At 41.0% G+C, this 19311-nt stretch overlaps 1 protein-coding gene across 2 annotated transcripts in view; it reads right to left on the bottom strand.

The window, feature by feature from the left end:
• Positions 1–15743, bottom strand: part of msraa (methionine sulfoxide reductase Aa) — a 51324-nt gene extending 35581 nt beyond the window's left edge. The window contains exon 1 of one of the 2 annotated variants that reach the window (XM_030722370.1): positions 15530–15743. In XM_030722370.1, the coding sequence (XP_030578230.1) occupies positions 15530–15665 (136 nt within the window). In that variant the 5' untranslated portion in view covers positions 15666–15743. Of the gene's footprint in view, positions 1–12986; positions 13057–15529 lie in introns of those variants that run through there. The other variant, XM_030722371.1, reaches the window with a different exon arrangement.
• Between the last annotated feature and the right edge of the window lie 3568 nt (positions 15744–19311).

The raw sequence follows: 19311 nt of genomic DNA, 5'->3' as shown, positions 1-19311 counted from the left end.
TTCCAAAACACCAAGATGGCGACGGCGACAATGCTTTTCTGAAGGGCTTCAGAAACCAGTGGGTGACCTCACAATGGTGATCTTTTATACTGCCACTGGAAGCAGAGTATAATTATAGCCGCGCGCACCGAGGAGGAGCAGGAGTCAGTCAAAAATAATGGTGTGGTGTCCAATATGTGGGCATGGGTCGCATTTTAAAAGTCAGGCAACAAGCAAAAAATGATAGCATAGCGGACATATTAAGGCTCTGAAAACACACATTATTTTCATTCTCATGCTGCACTGACACTGTAGTGAATTAAAGAAGAGAAAACAGAATGCAGATTGCTCCAAATCTTGTTTCTGTGTTTATTAAAGACAGTTTCTGACTGTTTGCACTAATTTTCTTTTATTTAGTGGTAAAGAGCAGTGAAAGAGGTTAGAAAGCACTCCAGGGCCCATCACATCGAACAGAGAGCCACTTCATTTTAGACACAACGTGTGTTTCAGTGTGTGTGTGTGTGTGTCTGTGTGTGTGTGACTAACCAGCCTGCCTCCCGGTCTCTTCTCCCGCTCCCTAAATCCTGTCACAATAATAAGCCTGATCTCAGGACAGGCGTTTATCCATGGTGACATCTGTGGCGCACACGTTCACACTCTCCATTAGTGCTGCTCTATTTCAGCTCAGGCCTACGTGTGTGTGTGTGTGTGCGTGTGTGAAGGCAGGCAGAATCAGCCAATCAACACTCAGTACATTCTAGTTTATCTTCATGGCCTTCCATCACGCCCTTCATCACTTTTTAATTTTCTGTAGTGCAGCCACAGATAACGAAACAGAAACTGATAAAATAAGAAAGAAAAGAGTTAAACAAACCGATCAGCACTGAATTTATTGTTGTGTAAAGAGGCTATACTGCGTCATTAAAAGATAGTCACTTCAATTCTATGAATCTGCATGATTTCCATCAGCCTATTCTGAAGAGTGTAAAGATGTGACTTTCAGTACATTTCTGCCGATCCGAGATAAACGAAAGGAGAAAGTGTCTTACGTCACCCTGCACACAGAGCTGACAAAGTGCTGAGTCAGGCTCCTGCGTCATTGTCTTATATTTTGTGGCCATTTCATCTTTTTATTCTTTACTTGGTTTTCTTTCACTGTTCACCAGCAGCACAATAAGAACCATTATGGCTGCAGCAAGAACAAACTCCAGTTTAATTATTCAAACTTTCTTCGTGTCAACTGAAAGTACGGGAAAAATTAAAAGTAAGAGGCAAGATAACACCCAACATGCATACAGCAATACCAGTGCAAACTTTTTCCAATCAACCACTCAAATCTGTCAGAAAATGGTCAAAAAGGTCCAATCAAAAGTCCAAGAGTAACTTCTGATTAATGTTCTATCAGATTAGATTATTCTACCTGTCATTTGAGCATTAAACTGGAGATTAGTAGCAAATCTAAAAACAGCTAAGAAAACTACTAAACTATGACACATGCAGCATTTCAACATTAAAGATGGTCAAGATTCAAAATTGAAGAGGCCACGATTCTCTGCTAGAAAACAATGGCAGCTCCATCTGCTTTGGGGAGGGATGCTGCCCAAAGCAAAGAAGTTTAAGTATCTTGAGCTCTTGCCAACAAGTGGGAAGGTGGAGCATGACGTGGACTGGTGGACTGATGTCGATTTAGGGGAGTGGCCACTTTGACTCACAGGTATCCGGATGCAGGCAGCCTCATCTCTGCCGTGGAGTATACTCCACAGTGCAGTGTGTCCTTATAAATTCATTGGCAAAAAATGAAATTGCAGGCAAAAACCCCCCAAAAACTATCTAAGCTATGTCCTTAAGAAACTGAAGAAAATCCAGCAAAAACCTGACATAGGACCTCAGAAATGCATCTGGGCCTTCAGCTGATCCATCTACTGTTCACTGAAGCCTCATTAGAAATGGCCTCAGGAGAAGGGTGGCTGTCAAGAAGCCATTTTTAACTAAGGGAAACAGAGAAAAGGCAGAACTGGACTGGAATTCAGTGGCAATAGGTCTCATGGAGCGATGAATCCAAATTTAACATTTGTGGTTCAAATCATGGTCAATATGTACAGAGGTCAGGAGAGAGGTACAACAGTAAGAGTCTACAACCATCCATAATACACAGTGAAGGCTCTGCCATTGTTTGGGGCTGCCTTTCATCCAGTGGTGTTGATTACTGAATTCTGAAAGCAGAAAGCAGATTCTGATCCACCATGCAGTTACCATCTGGAAAGCATCTGATTTGCAGCAGCTTCATTTTTCAGAATGGCAATGATCCCAAATACACTGCCAAGGCAGTAAAAGGGTACCTGGGTAGGAAAAATACACAATGGAACACTATCAGTCATGGATTGGCCTAAACCAGAGCCCAAATATTACTGAAGCTGTGTGGGATCATCTTGACAGAGAATGGGACAAATAGCAGCCAGCACCCAAAGAAAAGCTTTGTAATGTCCTTCAACAAGCCTGGAGAACTATTCCCGAAGACTACTTAAAGAAATTACAAAAAAGGTACAAACTCTGCTTTTGCCTTATATACGGTCATTTATGCTTGCATGTTTCAATAAATCACTGCATCAATCTCCCATTTTAATCGCAAAATTTAAAGAAATGAGGTGTGGCTCAAGACTTATGCACACTACTATATGTGAACAAGTTACTGTCTTTAATTTAAGACAGTACTGCCCTGTCTGAATACATGCATTACTCAAGTAAGTCCGCCGTTTCAAACATGCTGGCAGCGCTAGATGAAACGTGAGGTTACTCAAGTTACTTACATGCCTACACAAAACTTGATGGTGGTGCTACAGGAAAAGTTAGGAGACCAGTAAAGTTTTATTTCTTGTCTGAAGAGTGTCTGTACAAAATTTCATGGCAATAATTTCCAATTATTGTAATAAATGTGTTATTAATGGCCAGTATTGGTCAGATGGTCTTCTTGTAATTGCTACAAAATGACTACCATTTATGAAAATTTATATATCCACTTAAGAAATGATTTGTATCTGTATCAATAAAATTGTAACAAGAAATATTGGTATCATACCAAATGGAAAAAAGAAAAAAATGGTATTGCCCATGTTCATGAAGAACCCCGTCTCCTCCCCCCCGGAGCTCTAGACTTGACAGTGATAAATGAAGCACTGCAGCTAATGTCTAGCTTGGGGAGATTGGTGAGTCTACACTAACACACACACGCACGCACGCACGCACAGAGAAAAGATTGCTTCTACTGCACTGCAATTAAATCTACAAAGTAACCTCCCCCCACCTTCGTCTTTCTCTGATTGCCTGGTTTCTTCATCTTCCTCCTGCTCCCCCTTTCTTACATCCTCTCTTTACATCTCCCTCCTTCACCCGTATCTCTCTTTCCATTTATTTCCCCCTGCTACAGTATTTCTCTCTGTCACTCTATCTCAGCCCCTCAATCAGCTGCTCTGATTGCAGTCATCATTTTTTATTACCACCCATCATTACAAGCATCAGCGTTATCCTTATTGTTCTGCGGCTCACAGATATACTGGACATGACAAGGAACCCGTATACTCACTTATTTTTAATACAAGATTGTTGTACTCCCCTGTGTATCCTGAGGAAAGTATTACATTTTAGAGGTTAGTGTTTCCCCAGATGATTGTGCAGGCGTTGAATTTGTCATGGTCCCAGGTTACTGCGCTGTCTTTGTTGAGTTTTGGGTTCCTGTTTTGATTTGTTACTCATTCTTCTATTTCTCATGAATGAGTTCTTATTTTCTGGGTTCCTAAGTGTCTCGCCTCCCTCTGTCTTCTCTGTGTGTCTGTTTGTTTGTCCCTATTTGTTCCCCTGTCTCTGACATCTTGATTAGTGTTAGTCCTCATGCCTAGTCCTCATTCTCTAGGTGACTTCCTGTTTTGTTTCTATGGTGCCTGCTCTAGTATTGCTTCCTGTTTGTTTGGCTTTGGGATTACCTGCTCTGCCCTCATTCATTTTACCTGTGTTTGTTTGCTTTCACCTGTGTACTGATCCCAGCTGTGTCCTATTGTATAGTAAGCCCCGATGGATATCATCTATATTGTATATTGCCTATTCCTTTCACCCTGTGTAAAGGCATCTTTTTATGTTCCCTGCCCTCTGTGCTTCTGGAGCAAAAGTCCATGTGATATGTTTAAAATTTCAAATCAGATGCAAATTAAAGATGTTACAAACGATCTATCTAACCATCTATGGGTATCAAAGCTTCAAGTTTCTGTAGTGTATTTTCCTTTTACTTTGTGTCTTAGGTCTGCCTCAGCGTGCCTGTGTTAAAAGTGCTGCTTTCCTTTTTTAACCAATGTTTTAGTTATTACTTTAATTATTTTATTACCATTAATCAATATTCATGATTTAGCTTTAGCAGCGCTGGGCGTTTAATCAAATTTTAATTTCAATTACAATTTTGCCTTCTAGCAATTATTAAAACAAGATAATGGAGAAAAAAAAAACAATTATTAAGTTGCATTATGATTTGCAATAATTCTCTCATTTTACCTTTCAACACATTTTCTTTTCTTTTGCTGCTCTGCACCGACTGTCTACCAGACTGTGGCAGGTGTAGGATTTATTTATAAATATGAATTATATTTAAAGTCAAAGGACATCCACCAAATCAGAACACATGATTAATGTTATTCTAAAGTGTGAGAATTGCACCACTTTTTCTGAGTGATTGTGTTAAATAACCGTTGGTTAGTAATTTAGGATTATTTGCAGTAGTCTTAACACTTGGCTAACTGCAGGTTTAGTTATCATTGAGTACACCATAAACTACACCAAATACATTTTTGATATGTACCTTGGTTTTTGGTCACAGTTTTTCAAAAACTCCCTCTAAAACAGTCTAGATGGATATATAGCACCACAGGACAGAGAAAAAATGAATTTACTTTTCTGGGGGGTTTTCTTTAAGATTCAGATATGTTGTCTTACAATAAGATGTACAAAATAAATGAATGAATTAGAGGGAAAGTTAACACATTCAGAATTAAATTATATGTCTTATTAAAGGAAACGTGTGGGCTAACAAAACTAGCAAAGTGTAGGCTATATGTGTTTTCTTTTGAAAGTTCAGTTGCAGCTAACAAATAGCCCAAGCTCATCTTGTCTTGGATTTCATAGCTCGCCAGGTTGCCATTGTGGCAGCGCTTGGTCACCAACTCCACAATCTTTGACTGCAGCTGGCAGCAGTAGCCCTCGTTCTGCTCTGAAGCCTCAGTGGTCTCAGAGTATCGGCACGTGATCCAGTTGATCCTCTAACTCGAGGTGCAAAAGAAAGACTGCCACCGCCAGCTGCAGTCCAAGATGGTGTAGATGGAGTCCATATGGTGATGGGTTGGGAGACTCACTGTAGGAGTAGCTGAAGGTCACTGAGCGCCACCACAACAATGACACAGCCAGTCTGCAGTTCAGAAAACACGAGCCAGAGAGCTAGCTGATTAGCATCAACTGAACTTTTAAAATAATATAAGTACACACGTAGAGCCACTTTAAAGGCTAATTCTGCAAACATGCATAGCTGACAGAAACTGGCAAAAAGGTGGCAATTATTCATTTAACTTGCATGCATTGTTTTCTTTCATATCAACTCTATAAACTAGAAAAGATCATTGTAAGTTTCCTATTTGGTGTCTTTAAAAAGCAGCTAAAACTTCACTTCTGTGACAATAGGACAAAACAAGCACACCTGTCTTTATATATATATATGAATAAAAAGGGTAATGTAATCATTAAAAACAACAGTTTGATGTGTGCATCTTAAGGTCTGCTGTCTGTTTAAGAATATGAAGAGGGAAATTCATGTCTAACATAGCTCATCTGCTATTTGTATGATAATTGAGAAACCTGATAGCTGTGGGTACAAATGATTTTCTGTATCTCTCTGTTTTACAGCAGAGAGAGAAGAGTCTTCCAGCACTGCTGGGTTTTTTTTTTTTTTGTTCCATAAAGATGTTTTAAAGTGGGTGATCACAGTTGTTCAGGATGTCTTCTGCATTTTCCCACCACCTCTCCCAGCATGTCCATTCTGGCTCCAATTACAGAGCCAGCTCTCCTCACTAGTTTTTCCAGTCTCCCTGCATCCTTGTTTCTGATGCTGCCCCCCCAGCAGAATGCAGCATAGAACAGCACACTCGCCACCTCAGACTGACAGAAAATCTTCAGCATTTTACGGCAGATGCCAAGAGATCTTGGTTTTCTTAACAAAAAGAGACGGCTGTGTTTTTGTATAGTTCATCTGTATTCAGGGACCAGTCCAGTTTGTTATCTGGGTGTAAACCTAGATATTTATATTTTGTTACAACCTCTATGTCCACCTCACACACTTTCACAGGCTGGAGAGGTAGCCTTAATCTTCGGAAATCTAATATCATTTCCTTCGTGGTTTTTGTGATTCCAGTCGCTATATTCAGATTCCTGTCCATTCCTGAAACGTGCCTCAAAGGCAGTGCCATCTGAGTATTTCTGGATATGGCAGGACTCAGAGTTATATCTGTCTGCTGTATACGGTATGAAAAGCCAGGAGCCAGGACAGTCCCCTGTGGAGCACCTGTGCTGCTCATTAATGTCCCCAAAACACATTTGACCAACCTGACAAACTGTGGCCTTTCTGTCAAATAGTTTGTGATTCAGGAAACAAAGGATGAATCTACACCCATCTCTGTGAGCTTGTCTTTGAGCTAGAAGGTATTGAAAGTACTTGAAAAATCACAGAACATACTCTCACATAAGCGCCAGATTCCTCCAGATGAGCTGGGGTCTGGTGAAGCATGTAGATGTATGCAAACTGCAGGGGATCAAGTTTGTCTTTGACCTCAAGTCTCAGTATGTATAGAGTCAGCCATTCTAAGGTTTTCATGATGTGCGATGTAAGGGCCACTGATCTGTAGTCATTTAGTTCAGCTGGACACTTTATTTTTGGTACTGGTACAATACAGGATGTCTTCCACAGTGCCAGCACTGCCCCAGCTGTAGACCCAGGTTAAAGATCCTGTGGAGAGGTTGACAGAGTCCTTAAGCAGCCTTGGACACACACCATCAGGGGCAGCATCGTTCCCAGACCATCCAATCCTAGCTCCAATCTGACCCCTGTCTCTGTGACAGACAAGGGTGGAGGAACAAATGTGGGGGGGGAGTAGCTGCCACATTAGAGATGCAGGGAGATGGGGGTAGTTGTGGTGGAGAAGCACACTTGTGGAGGAGAAGACTGAGTAGCAGTGAAGATTCCCACATCTTGAGATGGACAAGAAGAAGAAGAAGACTGAAGAGCAGCAGTGGAAGTGGGTGTGACTGCAGAGTCAAATCTATTGAAGAACTGGTTGAGGTCATCAGCTCTTTCCACATCACACAAAAGTAGCTGCCGCTTATTTTTGTTGTAGCCAGAGATGGCACTGATTCCACTCCACACCTCACGAATGTTGCTGTGTTGTAGATTCCTTCTATCTTCCTTTTGTATTCCGCTTTTGCCATTTTCAGTCTCTTCTTCAGCTCATGTTGCATGTTTGAGCCACTCTTTGTCACCTCTCTGAAAGCTACCTTTTTCTGGTTGAGGATTTCCTTTATGACACTTGTGATCCGGGTTTTGTTATTGTCGAAACAGTTCACAGTTTTTGTAGGTATGACTGCGTCTCTACAGACGCTGACGTATTCAGTAAAGCAATCAACCTGTCTGTCAGTGTCCATACTGTTCTCATCTGTTTCCAGCAGCACATTCCAATCTGTGCATTCAAAGCAGTCCCTCAATGCCACACTAGCATGAAGTGTCCATGTCCTGACTGTGAAATTAGTTGCAGGTTGCATTTGCACACAGGGGTTGTAAAATGTCTGCAGCAAACACCAAGTTGTGGTCTGATCTGCTGAGTGGTGGTAAGACAGCAGCTCTTTAAGCTTCTTTGACACTGGCGTACAGCAGCTCAAGGGTTTTATTTTCTCTGGTAGGACAGTCAACAAACTGTGTGAATCCACTCAGGTGGGAGGAGAGAGAAACATGATTGAAGTCTCCTGAAATTATGAAGAGTGCCTGTGGATGTTTAATCTGTATCCTAGCAACAGTTTAACGGAGAACTTCCCGTGGAACTTCGGCCGTTGCCTTCGGTGGAATGCGTACAAGTATTGTTATAATATGACTGAATTCTCTTGGTACATAATATGGCTGCATACCAACTCCCAATAATTCAATATCAGGACAACACGTCTAACACGTCCTGCAGCGATATGTGCAGGATTACACCATCTCTGGTTGACAGACAAAGCCAGCCCTCCACCTTTTTTCTTGCCACTGGCTTTAGCATCGCTGTCTGACCGTATGAGGGTGAACCCAGGTAGATCCACATTAGAGTCCGACATGTTTTAATTCAACTGTGTTTCAGTAAAACATGAGACTGCACTCACTGTATACTTTAGATAAAAGATAGATAAAGACAAAAGAATAGAGACAAAAAAATACAACAAATACAAAGTGAGGAGAGCAGAACTACGAGACTGTGCTGCTACCAGTTGAAGCACAAGTTCTAGAATTAGCTCTCCTCTTCTTCTTCTTCTTCAAGCCTGTGAATCAGTGGCTCGACAGCTATGAGTGTAGTTAGAGTGGTGGTGTGGGTTAATATCGATCGCTCAGAGCCATTAGTCTTGAGACAGTATATGGTGCAGGGAAACTAGACGCACTTTGCACTGGTGGAGTGGTTAGTATCTTCCAGACATCTTTATGTCATACTAATGGCTCTTTGCATTCATACATGATTTAAATACATGCTGTGGAAAAAATCTGAGTGCTAGTAGAGCAATGATACTGTGCAATATTTACCATCTAGCATGCTAAATTAGGCCGTAAATTATACTTAATGTGTAACATATGAGACTGTTTACTTTAACATGTAAAAAGCTTTTATTAAAATCAAGAAATCTATGATATATTGCTATAGTTCAGGGATCCTTAAATCCAGGCCTTGAGGTCCGGTGCCCTACAGGTTTTAGATGTGTCCCTGATCCAACACACCTGAATCAAAAGGCTGAATTACCTTCTCAGTATGCAGTCAAGTTCTCCAGAGTCCTGCTAATGACTTCTATATTTGACTCAGGTGTTTTGGATCAGGGACACATCTAAAACCTGCAGGACACCGGACCTCGAGGCCTGGATTTGAGGATCCCTGCTATAGTTTATCCCTGAACTGCATAAACAAAAGAACACGGATGGATGATGGGGATGATATAGTTTTCTTTTATCTTGTAAAAAGTCCCTTTACTTAATGCTAAAAGTACTCCTACACTATGCTGAGTAAAGGCTGCCTTAAAGCTTCAGTGCTGCTTCATTTACTGATGAAAGACTGGTGTGTTTCCTACACATAAGCAGAGGTTTGGTTGCAAAAATAATGCGAGAAACAGAAAAATCATTCATAAACAGGATGCTAACATTTTCACTGGAAGTGACCAGAATAGACAGAATTAGAAATGAGTGTAGCAGAGGGACAGCAGTGGTTTGGAGACAAAGTTGGAGAGGCAAGGCTGAGATGATTTGGACATGTACAGAGAAGGGATTATGGATGGAGCTGCCGGACAGGAGGAAAGGAGGAAGACCAGAGAAGATTCATGGATGTAATGAAGGAGGACAGAAGGTTAGTGTGACAGAGGAGGATGCTAGTGATACGGTAAGATGATAGGGTAATACTATAGCGACCCCGAAAAGGGAGCAGCCGAAAGAAGAAAAGGAATTATTCATAAACATAAGCTGCCAAGTTGATCCAGCCAATCACTAACAAAACTTTAATGGAGACAACTTCTTAGCCATGTGAAAATGTGAAGCAGGTCTTAATATAATTCATAATTAATATCAGGTTAATGCCAAAAATACCCAAACATCTGCATGTCCTGACATTTGAAATAAATCCCACAGCACTAACGGTGTGCTAATTTACAGATGTGATCCCAAGTTTACATGAACTCATCATGGACATGAATGTGATTGTAATTTGGGGCTTTGAATTATTCTTTTTCCAGGCTGGAATGATTGTACAGCATGCATGTTTAATGAAAATGAAAAAAAAAGAATAATTGGGTGCACAAGTTTGAAATTAGTTTGGATTTTCTCTAATCCACACAGGGTCAAAAATATACCAACAGGCTCATTTATATACATACACTCACTTAAATCTTTTCAAAGTGCTGCTCAAGGTTTAACAATGTCAGATGACAAGCAAAGGCTTAGGATGTTCAGGAGCAACCCGGGAACCATGAGGGCTCATCAACGGCTGGAACACCAACCTCACCATTGTTTGTTTTTTAAACTGTGAATCCTATTAGATTCCTGGAATAAACAAGTAAATGATAAATAAAGACTGACAGTGATCTTTTGTTTCAAAGCTAAAAAGGACAAAACACAAAATGAAGCTATAAATACAGTTCCTCAGAGTACCAGCAAACACTAATTGCAGAAGTAGTTACTGCAAATGTACATGGAGCTGCAGTGAGCTCCTCAGATGAAGAAAGTACAACAAAAGTGTTTTGGCTTCGACTGAGCGGCTGCTTTCAGCTTACAGAGCGTGGTGCAAATAAACAAGTTTACAAACATGATATCTTCTATTCAAAGCCTCATTAGCACAATATCACTTCATACATTTATATCAGCTGAGAAAAAAATGCCTGGAAAAATTCCCTGTCACAATTATTATTACAGCAAGCTGCAATAATCATTACTTACACCTACAAGTACACCTGCTAATTAAGACACACACACCAGCTGCTGGGTGTCTGAACACATCTGTATTAAGCAGTTGATGAAGATGACATTAACTTCTTCATTAGTCTTTTTTTTACAATTTTCCATCTGTGTGTGTGGGTGGTGAGAGCGCAGCTAAGACATCTGAGACGAGTCAGGTAGGAGCAGTAATGCCCAGGTAACATTAAAAAATAAAGTAAAGCCAATGCAGAAATACCAAACAGCGCACTACCTCAACTGGCCACATGGGGCTCGCTCCAAAAGTGAGTCAGCCATGTTAAAATGCCGAACTTCACGGCATTAAAAAGCATGTTTACAGACTGCTACAAAAACAGTTTGGGGCTCTGTGGATTCTTTTCCCACCTTCATAGCAACTGTGTGGGTTTCCTTTTTTTTTTTCCTAATTTTTTATAGAACTTTTATAGAACCTGGGCTCCAAAACTCAAACATTGCCTCAGCCTAAATGCTAATGTTGAGTCTAACCAACTGGTGGCATCATCGGGGGCTACATCCATCTTTTATGTAAAGTGTATGTGGCAGTATAGTGTATATACACTCACCCACTCAAACCACTGAATTCAGGTGTTCCATTCACTTCCACGGACATAGATGTATAAAATCAAACACCTACGCATGCAGACTGCATCTACAAACATTTCTGAAAGAGCGGGGTCAGCAGATGTTGAGGTGCATAGTAAACAGAGGTCAGCAACGTTCTGCAGAGTCTACAGACCTCCAAACTACATGTAGCCTTCAAATTAGCGCAAGAAGGGTGTGTAGAGAGCTTCATGGAATTGGTTTCCATGGCTGAGCAGCTGCATCCAAGCCTTACATCACCAAGTGCAATGCAAAGTGCCAGATGCAGTGGTTTAAAGCACACCACCACTGGACTCTAGAGCAGTGGAAACATGTTCTCTGGAGTGATGAATCACGCTTCACCATCTGGCAATCCAATTGACGAGTCTAGGTTTAGAGGTTGCCAAGAGCCAACCCGGACCACAAGCCCCAAAGGAGCGGGCCAACAACCACACCAAAACACCCAGCCATGCATCCTGGAACCACCAAGTGCCCACCTCCTGGGTGGGTGGCAGTAACCAAAATGGTAATTTAAGGCCCTTACATGTTGGCTTTACTTCATTTTCTATGGGTACAGATGATTCAGTTAATTTGTGCTTCAGTTTTGGTGAATGAGATTCCTTTTTTTTTAATTAGCAGGTATCTGTCTGTGCATTGCATCTGTACAGCTTATGAATGCACCTTGCAACTAAGCTTCCTGATAAAAGAGCATTTTCATGCTGCACAGGATTTCTTAAATTATGAATTGTTAAACCATTTATTATCTGCAAATATTTGATTTGCCAAGTGCTTTGTGATCAACATAAAAAGCTGCTTCTTTTGTGAAGAACTCCACCTCTACCATCACTGGACTGCAGCTGGTTAAACCAAACTGCTCTGCCGCCTCAGTGAGCTCGGTGTAATGGCACATATATGAACTAGTTCTGGCCAGCTGGACTAGCAACACTAGATGAAGTCCAAACTCGTGGAGTTGGAGAACTTCCAACAGCGCAGGACGAGATTGTCTCTGTGGACTGCCATAACAGCTACCCGGCTAGTGGGTTAGCTACAACTAAACTTTCAAAACAAGAGTCAGTGGAACACAGATGGTGTCATTTTTCTGATGGATAAAGAAAAAAATGCCAAATACACCTGAAAGTCTGTGTGAAACACTGATTACTAGACAAATTTTACATCTAATTGGTAACTGTATTAATTCAGGGATACTCAGTTGTATAAAGAAAATACCACCATCACTTTTTTGTGCCCTTCAAGCTGAACCTTAGACATTCTGAGACTTCAGGTGAAGAAAGCTGTGGTTAAATGTGGGAATTGGAAATTTTTAATGAAGGACTTAATTTAAGTCCACAAGTACTGTTTATAAGATCAAAAATGAACTTAGTCCGATTTAACATCCCAAATGCATAGTTCTGAACAAAATCTAAACTGACTCACTGTTAACCACGCAAAGGTCAAACCAAAAGACCTTGGAGAGACGTGGCCACCTTGGTCTTTTGTTTAGGCTTCTGGCCCTGTTTGGCCTGTTTGGCCAGTTTTGTTTCCATGAGCTCTATCTGATTATCAAACACACTACCTGTTTCTGTTTGTGTTTCCACTCCCTTAAAAATATGAAATCTCTTCCCCCAGATAGTAAGAACTGGTCTAATGAGTTTGAAAGCCCTGAAAGCATTGCTGCACAAACCTCATGCTCTACACAGGGACGGCCTTCCTCTGGTGACAACTGGACTCCCTGAAGAATATCCGGCCTTGTCCAGTTCATGCTCCAAAAAATACAAATGCATTATAAATGACTTTGTTAGCATTAAAATCACACGTTGACTTTTAAGATATTGTGTATACGCTATACTCTGTCTCCGAAACCCGGTCAGGTCCAATGGGTCCAACGCGGAAAACAAGAAAAAGGCTTGTTTTGTTTCCGATTTCCATTGACCTCAAAGAAGCTTGGGTTTCAGTCCGTTGGAAATACTTTATCTCTCGCGTCTTTTCGGAGCCGAGGCAGAGCTTGTCCCCATCCACCACCACCATCACCACCACCATGCCTGGACGTTTCTTGATTTCCTCTGGCGCTGCATCTCTGAGCCAGACAGACAAAGGAGGGGAAGTCCTGCCAAGTCTCTCGACTGCAGGCATGGCTTTTTCCTTCCCTCTCTGCTCCCTCGCTCTTTCTTCGGCTCTCTCTCGATTGTGGCAGTGTTCCCGAGGAGCCTTGGCGATGCTCCAGCATGTCTGCCACTCCGTCTGAACCTTCCCATCCTACCCTCCATCCCGATCGTCCTTTCGTTGTGGACCCCCGCCCCGCTAACCCCTCCACTCCCACATCCTCCTTCCCCAGTCCAACCCCCTCCAGCCCAACCAAAACATTAAACACACTCCAAAAAAGAAAAAAAAAATCAATTTCAATTCAACTCATTTATAATCACTCAAACATTTGATTCCTCCTCTTGTTCTGTCTCTTCAACACTGAAACCAAAAATCACTCAATATTCTCAAAAAGTCTTTTTTCCAAACAACCTTCACACTTACTACAAAAAGGAAGTGACTGTGTGTCTCTCACTGTGTGTGTGAGTATATGTGTGTCTCAGGTCTTTTGTTTAGTGCCAGTGCAGATCTATTCATCATGTGCCAAGACTCTGTGCCCTCACTTGTAGTGAAGAGGGGGCAGGTTGGTGCCAACTGCCCTGACTGCCAGCTTAGTGCTGCTGTCGGTCTGTTTATGCTCACAGAGAGCTCTCTATCTCACACACACACACACACACACACATATACATGCACACACAGTTTTCTTTGAGCCATTTACATGGAGGAGTGACAATTATATTTCTAAAGTGGGAAGTAAATCAGCAGATGTATGGAATATTAAAAACAAGTGCTGATGTATATAAACTGAAGTTGCTAACATCGGTGTGGTGTTTAAATGATGCTCAGTTAGTACTGTGGGGTCCAGACTGTGCACTACACCATTATACTGGCATCAACAGCCTGAAGTGTTGATACAAAACAGGATGTATGCATGCTTTCATGTTGTTGCTAGAAACATCTTGTCTCCAAGTGATGCTGAAAAGCTAATTCATGCATTATTACTTCTAATTCATTACAATCAGGTTGTTGTAAGAGCTCCCTGAAAAGCCTTCAGCTGATCCAAAATGCTGCAGCTAGAGTACTGACTAGAAAGAGAGAGCATATTTCTCCGATTTTGGCTTCTCTTCATTGGCTCCCTGTTAAAACCAGAATTGAATTTTAAATCTTTCTTCTCACACACAAGAACCTGCAGCAGGCGCACCAGGCAATGTTTTTATAATCTTCTATTGTCCAATTTTGGTGAGGCTGTACAAATTGTAGCCTCAGTATTTGCTTCAAGGTTGTGTTTTCAGAGGTGCTCTTCTGCATACCTTGGGTGGTTATGTGCCTAACTGTTGCCTTCCTATCAGCTCCATACAGTTTGGCCATATTTAGAAATATGTTGAAGAATAAATAATTTCCCTTCTTTTAGATTTATCTACTGACCCTTAATGGTGGTACCAATCATTAACCAGGAAAAAGCACAGCAAGCTACAACTGTTAAACATTGTTTACTTTACGACCAACAATCTATAAACTGCATATATGATAATAATAAGTTGTTTTCCTGGCTCAAAATGGGTCTTTGAGGCATGATGGTGCACATAAGCATGGTTTGTCTGCATGCAGTGAAGGCAATGAGTTTGTGTTACCCCACTTAACAGCAGTCTAAACATTTTCGTGTTATTTATGGTCATTTGATAAACAAAAACATATGTTATTCTTGAGAAAATTAAACCCTATATTCCATACTCCAGTGGTTCAAATTTAACCTGTGATGGAGTATTTTTAACTGCATGTATTGGTATTAAATTAATAAGTAAATACTTAAGTGAAAGCACAAATACTATATTTGTGCATTTTATTTTTATTCTCACTATTGACAGGCTGCGATGCGCATGCGCAATACTGGCATTCTTAACTGGGTAGTAGCAGGTGTAGTAACAGCTAAATTTGCGGTTAACTTAATTGCATCTTCATTACTGAAGTTGCCTTCTCCGTGAACGGATGACAGCACCCGAGACGTCAGCCACAGATAATGATAACATAAAATAAACCAGCAAGCAGTCGCTTTTTGTTCGCTACATAACGCGGATGTGCAGTAAAGTTATGTCACACTGCTAACTTAAGCTAGCCTGCTGAAGCTAACAGGGTTCACTAACTCACCGGAGACTTTGATGTTCTCAGCCCGACCGGGCAGCGCTGTCTCTGGAGTCGGCATCTGTGCTTTGGAAGCCATATTTCTAATCCTGCTGCTGACAAAGTGACGCCAAACTAGATGGAGCCTGGACGGAGAGACCATTGACCAGCAGCAGCACCGACAGCCTCCTGCTGCACTGAGGGCTAGCCCAGTTAGCTAACCTTACCTAACACACACGCCTTGTGAAACCGAAGGTGCCACCCGTTACACAACGATGACTGTAAACCAACAATACGTTATTGCAGACTTGAAACACAACATGCAGCATTTCTCACAAAAAAAAAAAAACAAAAAAAAAAACTCACCATTTTACACACACGATGCATCAAGCAACAGTTAATTAGAGAAGTTGTTCATCCTGTTTTATTTGTGTTTTCCTGTAATTACCTGAGACCACAAGTAAGCCGAATTCACCTGACGGTTTTTTTTATTCGTTCTTGTTGCTGTGTACACTGTGAAGTAGTGTATCTTCACTAATAACTAAGGTAACACAAAATTGTTACTATTTTGAGTGGAGTTCTGTGTTACTGTCTCAGTGAGCTTATTTGTGGTTGTATATTGTTGGTTCTCTGCCATTTTATTTTTTACAAGTGGCCAGCCAGGAAGCTTATATCCATTTGCTTCCTCTTATTTTTTCCTGCTTATTTTAATATTGTACATTAATTGTAAAAGAAAATAGTTTGTTGCTCATTCAGCAATCCTATTCACAGATTTGTGTTTTGGTCAGCTGGGACTTTATGTTACACTCTACTTCCCCCCAAGTCTTTTAGGCGAGGGCTTATAGCACCCCCGTGACAGGTGACCAGTCCAATGTGTACCCTGTTGCTTGTCCCGTGGGACAGCTGGGATAGGCTTCAGGCCCCCTCCTCATCACAATGGTGTATAAATGGTTAACAAACTTGAGAGATGGATAATCAACTAAGACTTATTTAATACAGCAACACAAATACATGAGCCTGAGATTTACCTGAAGCCGTTTGTTGATGTAGACTTAGGCCTACAATACACTAGAATACTTTAACAGGACTTTTAAACACTAACATCTGGAGCCGTCTCATACAATCTGTTGTATGTCGGGGTTTTTAGTTACAGACTGTAAAGGCTTCTTGAGACCTGTAGAAGCTGTTATGCAGACAGACTACCTCAAGGCCAAGGCTCGCTTAAACAATAGTGTCTCATTTTATTTGTACATTTTTCAAATTCAGTGACTTGCATTAAAAATACTGCTATGTATCTTTAGGAAGGTGAAGGATTAAGTTGTGTCTCAAATCGTGCACTTCTATACTTCTCTCATTCTTTTGGATGCACAAATGTGTTCACAGTATCAAGCGTGCATGAAAGCAGCATATGGAAGATAGAAGATAGATAGTTAAACACCAGCTCGTCTTTACACGAGTACAATGGGTTGAGTTGAATTGTGAAATTAAACTATAAATTTTTGACATTTTAATAAAAAATTCAAACATCAGAACAGCTTAATTTAAGCTAGGAACACTTCGGCCCTGATGAGAAATGAAAAATAAATATTACAAACATTACACAATGGATTAAAAAAAAAGCATTAACTATTCAGCCGTATTGCTCAGACAGTTCAAATAAGCGTGTAGTGATTTCCTTAAGAATATCAGGCTTCATGAGATGGGAGATGATGATTATCCCGTGGTCGGCAGCTATAATGGTGCAGTCAAATGAGCACTGAACAGCCTCCATCAGTCAACTGGTTCCCAGTACACTAGGTGGTGACGTGGAGGGTGGTGGGTGGATGGATGTCAGGAGGACAGATGATGAGCCATATGGAAGAACCCAGGAGGAATGCTGCTAATGTTGGAAAAAACTGTTAATTTCAGTGTCTCATTGTGCCTGTGTGAAGGTGGGAATCATCAATAATTCAGATGGCAGGTGCACAGTTTTATTTTTCACCACAGAAGAAGAGTTTTCTAAATGTAGGCTTCTCTGTTAATGCTTTCCATCCCCTCATGTCTCCACATTGGGACCAAGCAACACAACATTTCTCCAACCATTTCTGGAGCTTGACTGAAAGAAGAACATTAAATGAAAACGTCGCCTGGTGCAACTATTAATGTGCTTTATTTCTGCTGCATTAAAGTTGGTAGAGTTGTTGGGAATTGTTAGACATCAGTGGTTTAGTTGGAGATGAAGGGGTTGAATTTGGGGGTTATTTTTTAAGGTGTATGTTTAAAAAGCGAGAAAAAGCTGGGGAGTTAGGTGGTTAGAAATCTTCATGATGGCAGTATTGACAAAATCAACCACAGAAACAAAAAAAAAAAATCAATACTTTATCTGTTTAATGCAAAGCAAATTAAACTGCTTTCTCATCTGTAAAGAACCCGCTGTCTCATGCAAGTCACATCCAAAAATGCCTATAAGAGCTTTTGGTGGGGTTTTTGTTGTTCCAATCACTTTGGGCCTTAGCCACAGAATGGAGTCTGAGCATCTTTTCTTTTTTTATGCTCAGAAAGGGGAAAAAATAAAAGGAAAGGTTGTGAAAAAATTAGAATAATGGTGTTTATTTAAGTCCTAAAGAACAGTTGGGCACCAAAAAAGTGAAAACTGCATCTTCCAGCAGCTCCAAAAATCACCTTATTTATGTGAATCTTAGCTGGCAAACTCAAAATTCAACCAAAAACATTTTCAGCAAACAGGCATATTTTCCAAATTGTCAGATTAATTATTGAATGTTCTGGTAAATATGATGTTAATGGCATACACTACCATGAAGTCAACATATGTACTCTAGTATAAAAAATAGAAAATGTTAATTGAAAATCTTGAGTGACTTAGTTACCAAATGAACCAAATTTTGATGGTTTTATTTCCCATCATTCTTTGTCACGATGACAAAACACTTGGGACAGTCCACCTTTTCTTGGGCAAACTGGTTTTTCACGCTAGTTAAATTATAGCTCACATTAATATTTTTGACTGCACTTCCAAGTTTGTGGCAACGCTTTGGGGAGAAAGCCCTTTCCAGATCCAGCATGGCAGGTCTTAATTTTGCAAAGCTAGATCCGGTTTGGCTTGCTTCATCCTGCACCTTTGAGGAACTCCATGAAAGTCTAGTGCTGCACCTCACAAATGCTCCTGAGGATGAATGGCAGCACATTTCTGAAGACAAGGTTACAAATTTTCACAGCAAGCCTGAAACCATGAGAGGAAGAGGCTGATAATCAGCCTGGTTTAGGCATTACATCATCACCCAGCCACATTTAAATGTAGCTTCGGGTGTCCACATACTTTTGGGCACCGAGGATAGTATTGTTCCTCTAAACCATTTGGATTAAATTAATGACAGTTTATGGTCAGATGGAGTGGGGCTTGTTTCACTTGGTCTGTTTGGTGAGGCAGATGCTTTCACTCTTTTTCCCCCCTCCCTCCCTTCTTAGAGGAGGATGGGGCGGATGAAAAGCAAAGGGAGGACGGAGCTGGAAGCTGAAACCGAGGATGTAAAAATCCGGCTTCATCTGACTCCCTCTCTTTCAGAGGACCACCCCCTCCCCTATCCTCTCTCCTCTCTCCATCTGACTGCGCCCAACTTCTCTTCCGTCCATCCTGCCATACAGCTACACGGACTGCACCCAACACGCACAAAACCTGATTTTTAAGGGTTCGGGATATTTGCGTGACACTTGTACTCTTTATGGGTCTGGACTATTTGTGCTTTAAGAGCTTCTCCGGAGAGAGAAAAAATACCGTCTATTCAGCTCATATACTGAAGAAGGACGGTCCG

Source organism: Archocentrus centrarchus, chromosome 24 (assembly GCF_007364275.1).
Source record: "Archocentrus centrarchus isolate MPI-CPG fArcCen1 chromosome 24, fArcCen1, whole genome shotgun sequence".
Classification (NCBI taxonomy): domain Eukaryota; kingdom Metazoa; phylum Chordata; class Actinopteri; order Cichliformes; family Cichlidae; genus Archocentrus; species Archocentrus centrarchus.
Note: the sequence above shows the minus strand (reverse complement) of the source record. Positions and strands in the feature narration are given on the sequence as shown.